Source organism: Emydura macquarii, unplaced genomic scaffold, assembly GCF_026122565.2.
Source record: "Emydura macquarii macquarii isolate MOO-44397 ecotype Brisbane River unplaced genomic scaffold, CSIRO-AGI_Emac_v2 contig_75, whole genome shotgun sequence".
NCBI classification, from domain to species: Eukaryota; Metazoa; Chordata; order Testudines; family Chelidae; genus Emydura; species Emydura macquarii.
In genome coordinates, this window is record NW_027130212.1 from 4,281,018 (window position 1) to 4,301,191 (window position 20,174).

General features: G+C 36.2%; 1 protein-coding gene across 1 annotated transcript in view; it reads left to right on the plus strand.

The window, feature by feature from the left end:
* The window catches only part of TMPRSS15 (transmembrane serine protease 15), a 73,247-nt gene that overhangs the window by 31,327 nt on the left and 21,746 nt on the right, over positions 1-20,174 (plus strand). Inside the window, exons 12-19 of the mRNA XM_067542902.1 lie at positions 845-950; positions 2,791-2,941; positions 4,215-4,356; positions 12,581-12,670; positions 14,075-14,200; positions 14,742-14,882; positions 16,729-16,839; positions 19,628-19,760. Coding sequence (XP_067399003.1) covers positions 845-950; positions 2,791-2,941; positions 4,215-4,356; positions 12,581-12,670; positions 14,075-14,200; positions 14,742-14,882; positions 16,729-16,839; positions 19,628-19,760 — 1,000 coding nt within the window. The remainder of the gene's footprint in view (positions 1-844; positions 951-2,790; positions 2,942-4,214; positions 4,357-12,580; positions 12,671-14,074; positions 14,201-14,741; positions 14,883-16,728; positions 16,840-19,627; positions 19,761-20,174) is intronic.

Consider the following 20,174-nt stretch of genomic DNA (forward strand, 5'->3'; position numbering starts at 1 on the left):
AATACAAGTGTCTCTACAACAACACAGGAAATGAGGGATCTGATTCGGATTCCATTGCACAAACCAATCTTTTATTTATTTTAATGAATCTTCCACACATGAAGCATCTATACAACAGAAGTGAAATCCTGGCATCTGTAAGTTTTGCTGTTGACTTCAATGGAACCAGAATGTCACCTTTAGGACTCTGTGCCTAACATTGTCTTTCTGATCTGAAAAGAGAGTACTTCTCCACTTAATTTTACCCCATTTAGCATTTTTCACATTGCAAAAGAAAGTTCAGGCTCCTACCCCCAAAGAATTAATTTAGACACTCAGAAAACGTATTACCAAAAATGTATATTTCATGTTGATGTTGCTTCTACCTGCTACAAATCATTGTCTCTGTCTTTCTTTCACCCTCCAAGCCGCATTATGCGGTATGGAAGGTACAGAATGGGAAATAATTTCCCTCAAAAAGCTTGTGCAGTTGTCATAAGGGCAGACTTCGATTCATTCACTATAAACCCCTTGAGTGAAATCCTGATTTCTGGTGAAATTCCCACTGACTTCAATGGGGCCTGGTTTTCATCCCTTGAGTAGTTGATCAGTCATTCTGCAGATTAAGGGCTCATTAAAATATATAAGAAGTTTAAAATTATTGTTTTCCAATGTTCATAACTTTACAGTTACATTTTCACCTCCTATTGTACCACTCCCCAGTCTTCCCATGTGTTTAGCTCTATCTGCAGCTGTTTTTGTTATTTTTTATTAGCCAGATTCTTTTTATAGACCATAATAATTTAGTGTCATCACCAAACTTCATCAAGTTGATATCCAATAAAAGGTATTTATTATTTTACAGGATTTTATATTTCAACACCCATAGGACTTACAGGAAGACAAGAAAGACTTCGGCTTTTTAGCTTGCCTTTACTTCCAACTTCAGATCCATTCTGTCTACATTTTTGGTATGTTAGAAAACATCTTCAAGTAACATAATTACTAAATATAACCTTTAATTAAGAATGAAATCATACGTAAATGTTTTTTTTCATAAATCATTTGGTCAATTGTTTTAAAGTCTACTACTTGGTTCAACCATGCATCAGGAGTGCAGCACACTTTGCAAAGAGTTTGGGTTTCCATGGCAGACTAGAAATTCCTGTGGTGAAATCCTTGCCTTACTGTATTCAGTGGGAGTCAGCAGTTAGGACTTCACTCCGGTTTCTAACTCTCCAATTCCATAAAAAATTACAATATAGGTCTGAGCTAAAGCCCACAGAAGTCAATGGGAGTCTTTCATTGATTCCAGGGAGCTTTGGATCAGGCCCTATAGTTTGGCTATAAAAGCAGTTTATAGGAAAGATAGTAGCCAGGTAATTAAGAAAAGTAATCTCTGGTGCAATTGCTTCTCTGGTTTCGTTTTCTGGCCCGTTTGAAGTAAAAAACAAAGTCTACCAAAGATTATTAAGGGTGATATTTGTTATATTAAAATTCTATGACAAATATTCAGTATTTAATTGCCTTCAAAAGAACAATGTCTTTTATCCTATTGTTTCTAATACATCCTAAGACCCAGTCCCAAAAGGCCTTGTTTGGGGTCATTGTTGATTTTAATGGAGAATTCAGATTATTAATCAATTGCAGGTACTGGTCACCAATCCTTACTCAAGTGCAAAGCTTCCACTGTAAATGTCAACAAACAACTGAATAAGAACTTCAGTATTAGACCTGGAAATAAGATGCACATTTTTAACAGTGATGATAATTAAATTGGAACATATTACTAGAGAAATGAAATGTGGGATCTTTAAATCAAGACTGGATATTTGTCTAAAAGATTCGGGGTGAAGTCCTGGCCTCCCTGAAAGCAGACAGGAGTTTTGCCATTCACTTCCATGGGGCCAAGATTCTACCCATACTAAAGTTCAACCACAAATTGCTGGTTGGTGGAGCAACCACTGAGTGAAATTCTATGTCCTGTGTTATACTGGAGCTGAAACTAGATGATCACAATGATCCTTTCTAGTTCTGAAATCTATGACCACTAGAAATATTGAAAAAAAAATATGGCCTATTTTTTCCACTTAGATAGAAAATCAAACTTTAGGTAAACTTTTACACTCATTTGTTTGGATTTTACTGCAGAGTTTCTCTTTGTCAAAATATCCACACACACACACACACACACACAAAAATCTCTAATCTATACTGTCTGTCTTTTTATTTTTCTGGAAGAAGCACAAATAAATTGTTCTCTAAACTATATATCTAGCTTGAATTGTTTAAGACTTTTTAATATATTAATTCTGATGCTGAATTTCTGTTCTGCGTTGATATTGGTGCAGATTCCACCTGAAAACATTTGGGGGATGGAGGGAAGACCTATAATGAAGTCATGAGGCTTAAAACCTCATATTAAAATATAATTTTACCTTGTTGAACTTTCAGATACTAGTCCTTCAAAATGACAGGCTGGAAGTCTGGTGGCACATATAGGAGAAATGCTGTCATAATCAAAATGTGTTTAGAATATCAGTTTTCAGAGTCTGAATACGATATTCTTTTGACACCTGTGTTGGGGAAACTTACAAATATCTGTGGGATATTAGAAACAAATTCCCAGAATTTATTGGGTGAAAATATATTAAAACCTTTTAGCTTTCTGACCTGTCTTGACTTCATAAAGCTATTTATGCAACGACAAGCTTGAATGAGTATTGTCAATGTGATATTTCTTTTTATTTTCTCCACTGGATGAATTTCAGTCTGATAGGATAATATACAATCTTGATATCACCCCTCTAGGTATCATATGTATGGTATTAATGTTTATCGTTTAAATATTAACATCATGAATCGTGATAATATGGAAAAGACAATTTTCCATAAAGAAGGAAATTACGGAAACAACTGGAATTATGGACAAGTAACATTAAATGAAACATCTGATTTTAAGGTTTGTTAAGCTATTAAACTTTTTGTATTACTTTTAGCCAAATCTGTTTCACTTTATTTTCCAAAAATATTTGGAACCCATATTCTGTATTCCACATCTCCAAAAGTAATATCCTTTGTTGTCTACTAACACTTACTGTCAAATAATTATTAGTATGCAGAAGACCAGGGCTTCAGAACTGGACTGTGTATTTTCTAGGATTTAAATTATTGTTGTTGTTATGGTGGGACAGGGAGACTTACTGCTGTCTGAGGACAGCCAGCTTTTTCTCCAAAGAGAGCTCTTTGTCACAGAAAGAGAAATCTGAGAACGTATCTAAATCTGATAGTAAGTAGAAATACCTTGACAATGAATAAAATATGAAGCATTTTCCCCGATGAGATTTAAACCAGAGTTTTAGATTCCCAAATAGTTCATCCAATTAATTACATAATTATATAGGAGAATTTAACTCCAAAAGGTAATGCTTTTATATACTGCTGTAAAAAATGACTCTACTTGTATCATAAATCAAAATAATTATTCTAAAGGAGAATTCTACTGGACAGTTTCCTCAGCTATTCTGGATTAGACAACAAGTATCGGGGATGGTCAGTCTTGTTATGGTGATGACCATGATCAGCCATTTGAGCCAAAGCACAGCTGGAAAGGAATGCTAAAGATTGCAGTTATCATCTGAGCAAGCAAATGCTTCTGTAGTATGGGTATAGTCAGTTTTTCAGGAAAGCTGGATTTCCTTATAACTCCATGAAGAATATTGCATTTAGTTGTTCACATCACCAGTATTTATAGTTGGTAATAGGCCTGCTATAGGTAATAGTAGGTTTGAGATACACTAACAACAGTAACTCTCTTCTGGTTAAATGAATGCAGCTCCTTAGAAATCAAAGGTGCTATATCTATTAAGGCCTGCAGTGAATTTGAACCATAGTGATTTCAGATTCTGTGTGTAGAAACTTTATTTTAATAGATAATGAAGTTATTGAGTTGTGTATTCAGTGTCCAGACTCATTTGATACATAGGGGATAGATGAGTGGATCTCTCCATTTCTAAGCATGAGTCACAATCTAGTCTTAGATAGCTACTGTTTCTCAAAGTTTTCTAGCAGGGAATTATCTCTTGCCATTAGTGACCCACTTGGAATGGAATCGCAGACCAGAGATTATGGTAGAAATTAAAAAATGCATGAAAGAGAAGGAATCTGTTCACAGGGCACAGGTAGTTGGACAATTCCCCATTATATTCTAAATTTGTGTTTTCCATGGATTTCAGGTCATTTTGGATGCCTTTAAAAATCCAGGTCTAAGTGATATTGCCTTGGATGACATTGGTCTGATAAGTGGAACATGTAAGGAAAGTAGTTATCCAGAACCAACTTTGGTTCCAACAAGCACTACTCCACCTTCGTTTCCTAGTAAGTCAATTTTAAAATAAAGTATATGTTTATTTTCTAAGAGCATATTTGTTTTTAAACATTTTAAACTCTTTAATTACTTAGACCCCTGTCCGTAGTTACAAATTATGGGTCAATTAGCTGGCATATATCATCGAAGCTCTATTGACATTCAGGGGCTACACCGATTTACACTAGTTGAGGATCTCAGCCTACATTTTGAAAGTATCAAAGAATAAATAATCTAAATTTTTAAGGCCCGCTGAAGAACTTAAATACTGCCTCTAAAATTTTAGAAAGGGAAGTTTCCTGGAATTTTATTTTAATGTGTATATTAAAGTTTACATATTGAAAGCAATGCAGGATGGACTAGATGTTATGCACTGATATCAATAAGGGATTTAAGGGATTACATGGCTAAAATTTCATGGAGCTCTGCGTATGTATACACATCTGTATTTTAACAGAGCTCAAAACTCTATGCTTGGTAGATAACTTTCTTGTTCAAATGGGCAAACCTCTAGTGGTCCAAGTCTGGTTATTTAGAGTGAAATATCAGCATGGCAGGACCACCCAGATTTGTGGACACTATCCAAACATTCCTCACAAACAACAGTTTAACTTAAAGTTCATGAGCTATTATAAACACTGGCTGTAAACCTCCCTTCTGGTTCACCAGACTCCTCTGTCAGTATCATTCCTGGAGAGTTCATAAGAGCCATTTTGGGGAGACCACAGAGATTTAAAATTCTGGAATTTCATATCATTTTGGGGTTTTTTAACTTTTTTTTAATGCAACCATAACTTTGAGTTTGGGACATGAATATAACACAAGCATACAATCAATATATCTAATATTAACTCAGTAGACTAGATCCACCCATCCTTCTAGGTTTGGCTGGTGCCTTAGTAAACCTATGAGTAGAACTGATCAAAATATAGTGAAAATGTTTTTTTGTTGTTGTTGTTGTTGTTGTTTTGTTTTTGTTTTTTGGCAATCTTTTGTGGGGAAAAAAAGTCAAGGGAAATTCAAATGTTTTTTAAAAAGCTATACGTGTTCACAGAAAGTCTGAAATCAACAATAAGAGAATGAGAATGCTGTTTCCAACTGGATTTACTGTGATTTACAAATCTTGTTCATTGCTAACTTGACAACATATAGTAAACAATGATGGTCTGAAATTAAAATACCGGAGTTAATTTATTGGCTTGGTTTCTTATTACTCAAAGTACTCTTTACTACTATTGACATTCCACTAAAAATCCCATCACCTCTAAACCTAAAGCATCAGTAAAGGCAAGCAAACTAAGACTTTCTGACAATATGATATAAGATTAATTTTAAAGCTCCCTTGCAATAAATACAAGAGGAAAGAAAAGCTCAACAAAAAAGTCAGGGTCCAAAGTTAAATTTGGACAACAAATAAATATTAGACACCAAAATAAATTAGTTTAGATCTTTGCTTTGTAGTCCTTGATGTAATAGTCTCAGTGAGTTTTCAGTAATCAAATTATCTAACAATGTGGCGTTCACTGGAAATCTGAGTGAGAACACGGTGAGAATCTTGGTTCATGGAGCAGCGTAAAGCTGTCATCATTAATTTCCAGATGGATACATCCTTTGCCACTGAAGCTGCATTAGAAGTTGAAAGTTTTAGAAATATTGAAGCACATGAGTAAACTTCTACCAGTTTGAAATAATGCAAAAGAATGGTGAAGGATGCTCTGATAGCAGATAAATGACCAACACGCTGCTCAGTTCCATCGAGGGGATGATGGAATCAGTATAGGATTTCTGCTTTACCACTGTCAGCCATGTACTAACCTGCTTTTAGATCTGTGACATGTTTCTGAAGCTGAGTTTTATCCATTTTCCTATGCCATCACACAAGATATGAACATTTCTGCACAGTTGAAATATTAAATTAAACCATGTGTCCAAAGTATCAAGAGCAACATGTAACGTATGATGAGCACCCTGATCAGATCATCTTGTCCTTCATGGTGAAATTATAGCATGCTTTCTGTGGACACAGGATGGTAGAAAACTATAAGCATATCTTGTTTGCTTTCTTGTAGTATTCCTGTATCTAAGGCATACCAAAAATTACCTTCTCTTTAAGCTGTCAAAATAGCTGAGTGCTTCAAAGCAATATTGCACTACAATATAGACTTTGTGCAAATTTAGTAATGCTACTTATTTTGTCACAAATGTCATGCCAGAAAACAAGAGATGAGAGGAATCTGAGTTGTCAATTTCTTCTGCTAGACATTATGCTTCAGTAAAATGTGGCATTATCTTTTGCAGTATCACAAAATGCTATTGAAATGTCATACATTTCTGTAACTTTTTTGCATAAGACTGTCAGTTCTACATTTTTATTTGCAACATTCATTGCTTTAATCTATGAATGCTCATTTCCAAATCACGTTTTGACACTGAGCATAGTACACAAATAGAGTGGAAATGACTAACAGTGTTTTTTGCAACTGAATTGGTTATACCCATCTAAATCATGATTATGGCAAATGCACAAGGGAGTTTTATGTGAGTAAGGTATTAGGGCTGGACCCATTTAGATTAATTAGCAGAGCTGTCTTCAATAGTGCTCATAGTGTCGTCAGCAGTCAGAAAGCCAAGGAAATGTGTGTTGATTGCAATTTGTTACTGGTAACTAGAATCAAGTCCAAAACAACTGATAATATTTGTTTTTTTAAAGACTGCTAATGATTTTCACAGCAATTTTTCAAACATGAGTAAAATCAACTATTTTTCTACAGTATTTCCTTGCCAGGGTAGCAATTAGAGGATTGTGAGTAATGTGCCTTATGCTCAGACTTCCCAAAATAAAATTTTGCCCCAGCCAATAACAAGTCCTACCATTTTAAGGTAGATGTTGCTGCTTTGCTCTAACTATCATATAATGACTCAGAAAGCCTGTTAACAACAGAAATACACGTGTGTGTGTGTGTGTGTGTGTGCGTGTGTGTTTTGTAACAGAATGCCAGTGTCGTAGTTGTTTGCTGTTGTTCATATCTATAGAAAGTGGCCTTCCCTTTGAACCATAACTCTAACTTGACATAATTTCTAACTCTACGTAATTTCTCCATAAAATGTATGTGTCTTGAGACTCCTGACATTATTTCTTTCTGTTTTAGAGCTTTTGACATTTCTTGCCAAGAATGATAGTCAAATAGGAACCCATTTAGTGGGGCTGTCACTGAAAAATATTAAGCCATTTCTTATGTCCTAGAGCTTCCTCTTGGGAGAATTTGGCAGACAATCTCGACAGGAACTTTTCTGTTGTGCAGGCTGTATCTAAATGGCTGTGGAAGAATTCACTGTTTAATTCTGCTAAACTTTCAAGGAAAAAATATTGCTCTGTATGTTAGGGAATTAAGATTATGTTCTTTCACCATTTGCCCTTCTATAACGTTCATTCGTCTCTCACCACGATAGCCCAAATGTGGGATGCAACAAGTGGCAAAGGCCAAAAATAGTACACAAAATAATTCTTCATGAAGGAAAATTACAGTATAGTGGGAGTGCTCCCTTTAGGGTAAATGACTCTTCCTTTAACTTCAGTTTCATTATTCCTTTTTTTTCTGTTGCAAATAATTTTCAACAATAAAAGTGAGGAGACCCCAAATTTGTGGTTCATCAGCGGTAACTCTGGGACAAAAATAAGTCAGATCCCTTGAAATGAGATATACTTAAAAGATATGGCAATGATGTATTTCAGGCATAACCATCTTCTATCACTGTGTTTAAAAAAATAGAGTATCAAATGCTTAAGGATTTTTTTTCTAACAATAACATTTCACCTCTTGATTTCATGTGACTCCTGTCAGCTAGCTGAGTCATCATAATGTCTTTTGAGATTGTCTCATTTGTGCATTTACAAAATCTGGTTTGGTTTGGTTTTTAAAAAACCCTACAATTTTTGCTTCTGAATAATATAATGAAAAAGACATTTCCCAAAAGAAAAATCCAGAGAATCAAATCTTAGAATGAAATAGCCAAAAGTTCCTGAGAAATCCCAAAAGGTGATATCATAAAAACATGGTCACATCCAGTGCATGATGAATGAGAAAGATTCACAGACGAGAATCACACTGGTTCAGATTAAAAAAATAATAATGATAAATAAATAACTTTCATCAAAAGACCAAATAAAATTGCCCCCACATTCAAATCTAGAAATGTTTTTTTACCTTTCCCTTGTTATCATACTCTTTTTTTTTATTTCTTCAGATGAAGTTTGCCAAATGGAAAAATTCCAATAAAGGCCATTTTCTTCTTGGCTTTTTCTTCACTTAATAGAGTCTCTTGTCTCAAGATTTTGAGCTCAGTTTTGCAGACTGAAGAGGTAAAGGTATTTTGATGCCAAAAGTTTGGATGCTTCTCTGAAATGAACCTAATAACCTTTGGAAGGCCACCAGTCACTAATGGAGAATGTCCTCCAAATATTTCTGATGGTCTCCTCATAGTTTTGACAATATAAGTTTCTCAGAGACAGCAACTCAATTTCTGCCCATAATTAAAAGAAACCCCACTGACTTTAGTTGGGTTGCATGGGCTGTAACTAAGGGCAAAAGTTTGGTTCAATAATGTAAGCAGAAATAAAATATTGAAAATCAGAGATCAGATATTGCTCAACAAACAGAACATTGCAATATTTATTGTTTTTTCCAAATCCTTCATCTCCATAAGAAATTAAGGTGTGAAAGTTTTAGTCAATTGGCATAAATAAAAAATCACAATAATCTAGAATTGGTGACTGCTTCACAAATATACTTTTATATTTTAGCCCAAATCTTTTGTCAGATGTCTTTTTTTGGAGTGTAGAATGGTGTATTCTGTTCAAGTTGCTGGATCTAAGAATTTTATCCTGTGCAGATAAAATAGTATTATTAGCAAAACAGAGAGCCATCAGTTTCAACCAAGAGGATTATCACTTCAAATTATGCTAATTCTTTACACACATACAAAGAGTTAGTATGTCTTGTCAATAGTGAAGATTTTTTGTCAGAGCATAACTCATGAGAAAAATTGTTCCAAGGAAAAGACTCATGACAAGTTTTAGCATTCAGAAAGATCATGTGAATGAGCTAATAGGTATCCAATGAAGTGAAAGTAACTGACATAAGCGTTTGAGAAATTTAGCTATCACCCATTGAACGTTTCTTCTGCATTTGTGACCCTTTTATCTAATAACACTGTATAACAGGGTTACTCAAGATCCATTATAATATGAGTCTTCTGTTGCTTTATTACAGAATATGTACCATCTTTTCCAAACAGCTGGACCACCATTAGCGTAAATGGTATCATAATTAGAATGGCAGATACTGTAAATGCTTCTGCCAATTTCTTACCGTCATTTGTCTCTAGGCAGCTCATAATATATCTTGTTAGGCTACGTATAAAAGATATTTTACTAGCCAGCTGTTTAATGTGAAATTATACTTGAAATTCATTTAAAATAGTAGCTCTTAAATATTTAAAAGCAGTGACCCTTTTAAAACTCTTCCACTTAGTGTATAAATACAAGGAGTGCTATCAGTTTTGGCAGACTCACTAATGCCACTAAAGTCTGGATGTATTTGCACAGGGTCCTAACTACTCACCTTCACATATTTTATTAAAATATGTTTTGAAAGGCCAATATACATGTGAAGAGCTCTCAAAACTCTCTCTATATTTAAAAAAAAGTATAAGTAAATCCTGCATTTGTTTAATCTAATCACACTATAATAAGCCCCTGTATGCACATAGTACTTTTTATCCAAAAAGTTCAAAGTGTTTTAAAAAGGCAGGTAAGTATTAACTTCACTTTCTTACATACGGGGAAACCAAGGCACAGAGAGGTGAAGTGATTTGCTCAAGATCACACAGCAAGGCAGTAGCTGAGTTGGGACTACAACCGAAGTCTCCTCACCTGAGTTCTCTGTTCCAGCTATATGTCCGGGAATGAAGGGAGAGTGCAGAGTCATAAAACAAATAAATGCTCACAGCAGCCAATGGTGCCATGTCCTATTCATGGTGGCATGCACACTTATGGCTCTATAGAAATAATAATGGCATATCTTCAGTGCTCTCTCTTTGAAAGCACAATTGTTGAGTGTTAAATTATTCATCTTAAAAACAGGGCTAGTTTTTTACACTGCCATGCAAGACAGCCAGGTTCAAGCTCATGCCCTGCTGCATAAAAAACAGAAGAGAGAGAAAATCTCCTGGCTTGGGGAAATGTTCTTTGTGGAAGGGAGGCACACACAGAAATAGGTGCAGAAGGTCTATTTGAGAGCATTCCTAGAGTCTTTTCTGTAGGGTTAGCTTAGATATTTTGTAACATTATGTGCTCTGGACTAAATTCTTCCTTGTGTTTCATGGGATCATTTTGGAGGAACTCTTCCTTTCACACACCAGTGCATCTGCACAGGAATAAAGATACCCTCCTTATGCTCTGTTGAACACAATAATAACAATTCCTAATTGTAATACTAAGCTCTTCATAGGGCTTGATTAGTGAATCTGCTGCCACATATGTTTCACAGGGCAAGATCCACCAGTTTGAAGATGTGATCAGGTCCCTGATTTCTTGGGTGCATGCTCCAGTTAGTAGTTTGCAACAGAAGGGATTGCATGCTGATCCTTTTGGATGAGTACTAATGTGAGTTCCAGAGCACATTTTTCTTCTCCCTCCCATCATCTCCTGGAGCCATTTTACCCTCTGCTGGCAGTAAATATCTGGAGCTCCCTGCACAGCCTACATTGCTGTTCCCATCACTGACATGACTTTCACCAAGGATTGGCAGGATTTTCCTTTTTACTGGTAATACTAGTGATTAGCAATACAGGATGGTAAGGGATGCTCTGAAATAGCTCACTGTAATTTTAGATTGCTTGTACTCAGAATTTATCACTCAAGAATTTAATACAATAAAGCACTATTGGCCAAGTCCAGACCTAGTGTAAGCAGCTGTACCTCCTTCGAAGACAATGGGAGTTGTGACCACTTTCATCAGGCTTAAACTGGTTCGGTATTTTCAAATGCAAACATTTGAACTGAGATATTCAAAGCTGCCTAGGGAATTGAGATACTCAGTTCCCTTTAGGAATTGGGCATCCACATATCTTAGGGATCATTGAAAATCTCAGCCCAAGAATATTACTGTGGTAGTTAAAAAAGTGTGCAACAGAGAAGTGTAGGGCATCATGCAAGCTATTGTGACAGGTTGATACTTTAATTGCAGCCAAAGCTGGTTGAAAAAGCATGACATTTTTTCCCCCAACATTTTCCTTGCAACTTTTTTTTTTTTTTTTTTTTTAATAAATGACAAATTAGCTGGCCAGATATGCCAGTTTAGTTCCACACAGTCTCCATCAATAATTTATTCAGCAGATAAAGAAAGGAAAGTACCTTTGATGTGTCTAAGAGTATCAAGTACTTTCCCAAGCTAGCAAATGAAATACAAAGAAATTAAGAAAGAAAGTAAATGACAGAGATGTTGCTAACTAAAATACCAAGGTTTGTATTAATTTTCTTTCTTGTTGTAACTCTGGAATGACAAGCATTTAAAAGATTGTACTGCCAAGCAATGCAGTGTATGTTTAAAACTGTCTTTTCCTGTATAAAGCCTTCAAGCTTTGCTCTCATGTACTGTCCCTAGGAATCCTTGATCAGCAAATAAGTGACAGATTGTGACCACTTCCTCTGCCAAAATTCAAGGGAGGACTTCACCAAGCGTGGTCACACTTGCAGCACTTATGTTCCCCAGAACTCAAGAACCACATAAACAATATCATCTACAAAAAGGCTTTTTATGGGACCATGGTGCTGCCTACCTTTTGGCTGACCACATACAGTAGTGTGTATTATATTTTCCTAAGGAGTGGAGTAGCTGCTGTATTCCCTAGGAGCTCTGCTAGATACTCTGCTTCCTTGAGACTCATTGCTCCTACTGAGGTAGATTGCCCATTGTTCAGGAATGTGTATTAATAGCACCAGCTGGCTCTGAATCTTCATGCTGTTCCTGTAAAGTTGAATATAGTTCATTCTCTTTATAAAAATGTTGCCGTTCTTCCTAGGTCTATAAAGCAGAAGGAAATACCATTAAGTGACCATTAAATGTATGACCTGTAATTTTATTGACTGGAACATGGTCTTATTGACTGGAACATGGCAATTGGCTGCACAAACAGGCAGTAGGTGACATATTTCTGAAATGCTTTCTCTTTCAGCTGACTGCGGGGGACCATTTGAACTCTGGGAACCAAACACTACATTCAGCTCTAATAATTTCCCAAACAACTACCCTAACCAAGCCTCCTGTAAGTCACCCCTCCCCCAAACCCTCAGGGAGGATTAGTACAATAAAAATGGAAATAAATTATAGGAACGATGTGCTGTGAGGAAGGAAAAGAAACCTTGCTGTATAATCAGATGACTTAATTGAGGGCCATGTTGGCAACTTGCCAGGAGGTGGAGGTACCATGTGGTAGCTAGCTGATAAATAAGGAGAAGATTGCATCCACTCTTAGGTTTGGTGCAGACACCACAGCTCTATGGGAGTTCTAGTTTTTGAAGCCTGTATTTTTGTCTAATAGCAGTGAGGGTAGCAATGGGCCACACTGGAGAATTCCATGTCAGCTTGACACATCTGATCTGCAGGCAGTGTTTTAATCACATCTTCTATAAAGTAATTCATTTAAAAATATTTTTATGTGGAAGAAAATTTGTGTGCATTTTGTGAAGGATTTGCTGTTATTGATTAAAGGTTCTCCTCTCTCACTGGTGTAAATCAGGAGTTGATCTACCAAAGTTAATGGAGTTACTCTAAGATAAAACTGGTGTAAGTGAGAGGAAAATCAGGCCCACAATGTTTGATACTGTACACTATTTGCTACTGATGCTTTAAGTGAAGAAGAAAGCACTGCCATTGCTTTTCCATTAAATTTAAATTTTGTTCAGTTGTCGCAGGAATGCTGTGTAAATTCTCTGGTGCACGAATCACATGAAATAAAATCCTATCTTTTTTGTCACACTGAGGTAGAGTATCCTACTTTTAAGCACTAATTTTGCAAGCTACTTAAGCACATGCCTTACTTTAAGCATGTGAATATTCACACAGACGTCACTGGTAGTGAGGCCATGGTTACAGTTAGGCAGGTACTTAATTACCTTGTTGAATCGGGGTCTTAGTATGGGACCCAAGTCATTCTGAGTATTGCATGGTGTTTAGAAAAAGATTGCCAATTACATCCTCCTTATGCTGCTTTATGTATGTTCTTGGGCAATTCTAGGTCAAAGGAGTCCTCACTTCGTGGAGAAAGGAGTACATGTAATCTTTTTTTCTGTCAAAGAAATCTTTCCCTTGTAGATTCAATACACCACAAGTTGCAAACATCTTCTTCTGTAGAAGGAGCATAATTTGAATAGCAGACCTATGTGATATGATTCTCTTAATTAAATAATGCTGATATCAAATTGCACAGGATTTAAGTGACAAGAGAGAGATCATTTGCAGTTAGGCTCCTAAATATCTTTAAAAATATGATCTGTAGTAACAGATGAAAATAGGATTTAGGCTCCTTAATTACTTAGATGCTTTTGAAAATTTTACTCAAGATCTTTTTTCCGCATGACCTATCAATATGCAAATACTATACTAAATATAAAGCATGTGGGTTCTTTTGTTTGTTTTGTTTTATTTTTTAATAGCTGTTGTTTTATAGGTATATGGTATTTAAATGCTGAAAAAGGGAAAAACATTCAGCTTCATTTTCAGTATTTTGACCTGGAAAATATCTATGATGTAGTTGAAATCAGAGATGGAAGAGGAGCAGATTCCTTGTTTTTAGGCAAGTACCACATATCGAATTTTAAGATAAATGAAATCAGGGACGATTCAAGCAATCTGATCAACATGATGGAAAAGGAGGTAGTTGTCTGATTTTATTTGTGTTTTGGAGTGATCTATGATACTTGGGAATTAGTGAGATGACATGAGGGTATATTTACCTTACATGATCCCTCCAAGACTTATGCACATGCTTGACTTTACACACAGGAGTACTCCCATTGAAGTCAACGGGACCACTCACATGCATGTCGTTCAGCACACATGTCAGTGTCAACAGGCTCAAGGCTTATTTGCTTTACTAATGTAAATGTAATGTGTCAGGTTTGGAATATATACCTTGCTTTTTATAAACAGCTGGGAGGATGCGGGGTGTGAGAGGGGTTGGGAAATAGCTACTACCCATATATTGCTGTTGCTCTTTCTTAATATGAATATCTAATACCTTTCATCCTATGGTATCCCAAAACATCTGACAATCCATCTAAATAAAAATCATCTAATCCACCACTGAAATGTACCCATCTTTTCTTTGAGAGTAGCTGTCTATACAGGAAAAGGCCCTGTTCCAGATGTCTTCTCTACCACTAACCAGATGACAGTGCTCTTCATTACTGACAAATCTGGAACTCAGAAAGGATTTCTTGCAAACTTCACTACTGGTTATTATATTGGCATGCCTGGTGAGTAAAGCATGCAGTCTGCTGAATTTAAAGAGACATAATTATGCACTAATAAAGTTAAGATAGTAGAAAAAATTATATGAAATTGGGAACGGTAAAAGCAACAAACAGCACTTCGGTCTAAGCTTTGGGTTATCTGATCATGTACAGCTTGTGTCACTGTATTTAAACACAGTATTAAATTAGGCCAAATTCTGCACTGTCTAGAATTCTGTGCAGTGCCACTGAATTTAGGGCAGAATTTGACTCAGTATATTCATGTTTACCATATTTTTTTCGTATCTTTTGGGATTTTTTTAGAAAAATAAGCATATGAAATATTACAGACACTTATTAACTATGTTCATGCCCAATAATTAGAATAGCTCCTGGTAAGTCACTTTGGTCCATCATTGGTCTATATTTAGGCGGTTTTCATAAAATATTTATTAGGGACCTGATAAACTTTAACAGATTAATGTATACAGTATCTATGGGTCAGATTCTGAAAGGCTTTCATTTAAGTGCTTAATGGTGCAAATAGGAGATTTTCAGAAGTGCCTAGTCACCTAACTCCCACTTCAAAAGTGTCTAAGTTCCTAGCTTCCATTGAAATCAATGGGAGTTAGATGCCTAGGCACTTTTGAAAATCCTATGTGGGGCCTGTCTATATCTTGAGGTGCCTAAATACCTTTAAAAATCCAGTCCTTTTTGTTTCCATGCAATAGGCAAATAACTGCTCTTCACAAAAGTGGTTCAAAAGATTTTGACAGTTAGCAGCTGAGCTCTTGAAAATTAGGTCCTAATTGTGGGTGTTGAACACTTGAAAATCTGATCCAAAGAACTTTTGGAAATCTAGCACATTATGTGTATAACTTCTATAATATTTTTAACCAAAATTGTGTCAAAGTCCAGTTATGTGTTTGTATGACTCTAATTATATCCCTTATTTTACCAAAAGACAAAACAACTTAATTCACCTGAAACAATCCATTGGTTGGTATAAAATTTCAGGCACTGTAGCCAGAAAGGCAAAGTAAAATGAAACAAACAAGCTTGTCAATAGATTAGGCAATTCTTTTTGTCTATTTCCTTGCTCCTTAATTCAATCTGAAATCAGTGTAATTCAAAAACATCATATTAATTAGAAAACATTAACTAATGTAGCTGAATGTTCTGAAGGAATGTAACCTTCTGTTACACAGTAGACTTTTGAGCTAGATTACACCTAGTATGATGCATACTCCCTTTCTTCCTATTTTTCTCCCAATGCCTCTCCCCAGACAAGATTTTTTTTTATAGTGACTCATGATTTTGTGTGCCTCTAGATTTGGGTGCCCAATTTTTGAGATGCCATAGAGAGGCCTGATTTTTGGAAAGTGCAAAACACCCAGTAATGAAAATCACTAGTCACTTTTGAAAACCCTTGGAGTGAAATCTTAAATCCATTGAAGTCAATGGAACATTTGGCCTTGACTTTAATGGGACCAGAATGTCACCCATGGTCTTTGTTCCTTGGAAGTTGCTCATTTCTCATCCCTCAGATGGGTACCATATTTAACAGTAGAACACCAGCAACTAAACAGTATTAACTATGAGTCAACAAGTCTCTGATCTAACAATAGCAACAAACTCCCAGTGATGCTACCAGATAGTTGTTTCCATTTAACTTATTTTTATAAATTAATTTAATTAAAAAAAAATGCACGTGTTTTCATAACAATCAGATATCAGTGAAGAGCCCCTGTTCATTTCATCTCTGGGTCCACTGTTTTGTTTCTTCAAGTGAGTTGGATGATCTGTGTGATTAGTCCTACATTATAATTATGGTTTTGTTTCCTTCTTTGACCAAACCTTCTTTCTGCAGAACCCTGTGGACCCAATGATTATCAATGTGAGAGTGGGGAATGTATACCTCTTGTTAACCTTTGCGACAAACAATGGCAATGTAAAGATGGCTCGGATGAAGCAGAGTGTGGTAAGCGTTTGCTTTCCTCATACCCGACAAGCAATACATATTTTCAATAATGATTCATTTTATTTCTTTTTATTTGTTTTATTACTTTTTTATTAAAGGAAATAACCATCAAAAAAAGAACAAACGTAAAGAGACAGATCATCAGCAGGTGTAAATTGATATATGTTCCATTTACTTCAATGGATCTATGCTGAATTACACAAACTGAAGGTTTGGTTCAAAGTCTCAGAAAGAGAGAGAGGGTGAACAAAGTGACTCATTCTGTGACATTGCATCTAAGCTGGCAAATATTCCTGCAAACGCAGGGAGCGTCCTCAATGCTTAAAGGTGTAGACTACTTAAAATGCCCGGAGAATAACCTTTTTCAGTTGTGTAGCTAATTATACCACAGTAAGCAGGAAGATTCCTCTTCTAAAAAAACAGTCTGTCTGCAGGATACTGCAAAATGATTACTGCTTGTAAACCATTGCTCCCATGCCTGACACCACACAACTTACTGAGACTCTGTCTCATACAGGTGTGGGGGCAGCACTAAGACTGCTTTACGCAGCTGCTCACATGTTCACATTACCATGACAACAAGAGCAACAGCTACTGTCATGCTACCATCTATGAAAATAATAAAACAATAAATGCACACTACATAGTTTTGCTTCATATAAAATGGAAATAACGGCCCCAAAGTGACAATTTGTATGCAAAAATTATGTTCAAAACATTTTGGGTCTGGAAAAAATGAAATTGCTATTTTGACAAAGTGCTCAAGACCACAAATGGGAACATTTAAAGGTAGGCTTTTAGGTTCAGATACAAATGTGTTGCCTTTGATTGCTTTAAGGAAGACTTTTAGGGCCAAGATATGACTTTGGACGTGTGCGGGCAGCTCCTATTAACTTCAGCTGGAATTGCGTGCATGCATCCAAAAGCAGAATTTGGCTCTTTCCATTATTTCAACCTGTTATTTTTGCCTGTAAGAATGTCATTGTCGTCTTTTTTTTCTAATTTCATAAAAGAAACTGAACTGCAGCTTCCACTTGCAGGAAAAGCTGTGAACGTAATCATGTAGCTAAGAACAGCTGGAAAAGATTTCCAACCATTTATATTGCAGGTTTAAAATATGGATAAAGCAGTCACTTCCTCCACTGTTATGTACTTGATCCCAAAGAGATGTTTTTGGCACTGATTGCTTTAACACCTTTTATTGAGTTAGACATAGAGTGCTCAGTGAGCTGTTTCCAAAAAAAGCAAACTAAAACAAAAACTGGCCTTAATCTCAGTCTAAACCTCAAAAGGAAGTGAAAATTCAACTAACCCTCTTTTGGTCCCCAAAATTTCTCCTAATTTTGCTGAAACAGATTTCAAGGTCTCATCAGATGTGGCTAGCTGCCATCTTCAAATACTTTAGTTCCAAGGGCTTCTCAAAGGCACAGAAAAAGCAACATATTCTAAGGCATCTCTCACCTGGAGAAGCTTGTTAATATACAAGTTCAAAAGAAGCAATTGTTTGGGGTCCAGTGTGAGAATTCCCCACATCCCTTACCAACATTACCAAAGTAAGAGAATCTATTAAGAGTCATGCATGAACCAGGGGCTACAGAGTCTTGTTGGAGACGCGGGAAAGGGAATTGTAGTTCATGGGAAAATAAATTGAAGAACCTGAAGAGGAAGAGAGGAATGGAGTCCAAAGAAAGGCAGAAAGATCTGATTGAGACAGAAGAAGGGGATATACCCTAGTGCAGATAACTCTAATGTTTTCTGGGCTTATCCAGACTTTTGAGGATTGACTGTCACTAGTTACTATACATCATCTCAGCCTTGTAATGACGCATTTCACCAATACGAATACCAGAAGGATCATAATTATAGTAACTGCGTGCTGAAGAGGACATTCTAAAAGTTCTGCTGTGTGATGTTTTAACTGGAGCCAGTTGGGAATATATAGTAGAAATGGTTTTTCTGATGGAAAATGAGGTTTCTGCACCATCAGAAGTTTTCAAGGAAAATATTGATTTTGCAGAAAAAAATGTTGATTTTTCTATTGGGAAAATTGAAATGTAATGTTTCATTTCAGATCAGGCTGACAATAATTTTCATCTGCCTGAGCTGCAGCAGTGCCTGATCAGAGTTATTGGCGTCTTCATGCTGTCCTTCTCCACTAGGGACAGGCCTGCTTAGTTGGATTACAGCTTCTGTGAGCCTCCACAGCAGCTCATGCAGCTGCAGTTTAATGTTGAACTAACCCCAAGTGAAGCATTTCGACATTTCCAGATTGAATTTTTTTTTTTTTAATTTTTGATCTGTGAAAAAATTTGACATTTCAACTTTTAGTCCCAGAGAATAATGAAAACAAATGTTGAAATATCAGAATTTCTCACAGGATGAAAATTCCTATTTTCAGTCAGCGCTGATTTTAACTTAATCTCCAGTTGGTTTCAGTGAAATCTGGGTAGCAAAATCCTTGCACAATAATTTGAAAAACTGAATGATGTTGGCCGGGAAGGGGCTTTGGCTAGGCTGGCAACTCACTAGCTCCCAATGACAAGATTCCTGAGATCCCCTGGCTGTAAACTGAAACTCTCTCCCATGTCAGAAATGTCAGAGGAAGTGGCAGTAGCATGCTTGTCTCCTGTTGGGTTGTGTCATCTCTGGGGCACAGGGTTTTTCATTGCTGCTAGGCTGTGTAATTTACACTTCCCTCTGCCAACAGTAGTGAATCTGGCTTGCTGTCTGTTTTATTTCTGATATTATAAGCCTAGCTGCCAATCTGTATGTCTGTTTTTGTCCACAGTGCGTCTGCTTAATGGTTCTCTAAGCATCAATGGATTGGTACAGTTCAGGATTGAGAATAAATGGTATATAGCGTGTGCAGATTACTGGAGTGAGCAGATTTCAAACGAAGTTTGTCAACTGTTGGGACTAGGGTAAGCAATGTTATTTATTGTCTTTGTCAGCACCTCATTTACACATCTATTGAGTTTGAAACACATTTATGCTTCTCCAGTTGGTTTGAACAATTTCCATATTGTCCAGAAAAAGAAGTATGCACATATCTGTGGTACATAAACTTCTTTTGAGGTTTGGAAAATATATATTTAAAAGACCATCCTCTGGACTTCCTGGTTTTAGCTGGATACAAAGAACTGGAAAAACTAAAATAGTGCAAGAGAAGCTGTCTCCATGTTGTTAGTTTCTCATCTGACTAAAACCAGGAAGTCCAGAAATCTTATGAGAGAACTTTTTTTTCATGAGATTTCTAGCCTGATACCAGCATCTCTGTGGTGTGGGAAAGTCTCTATATATATCACTTTCTTGAAATGAACCTCTTGAGGCTTCAT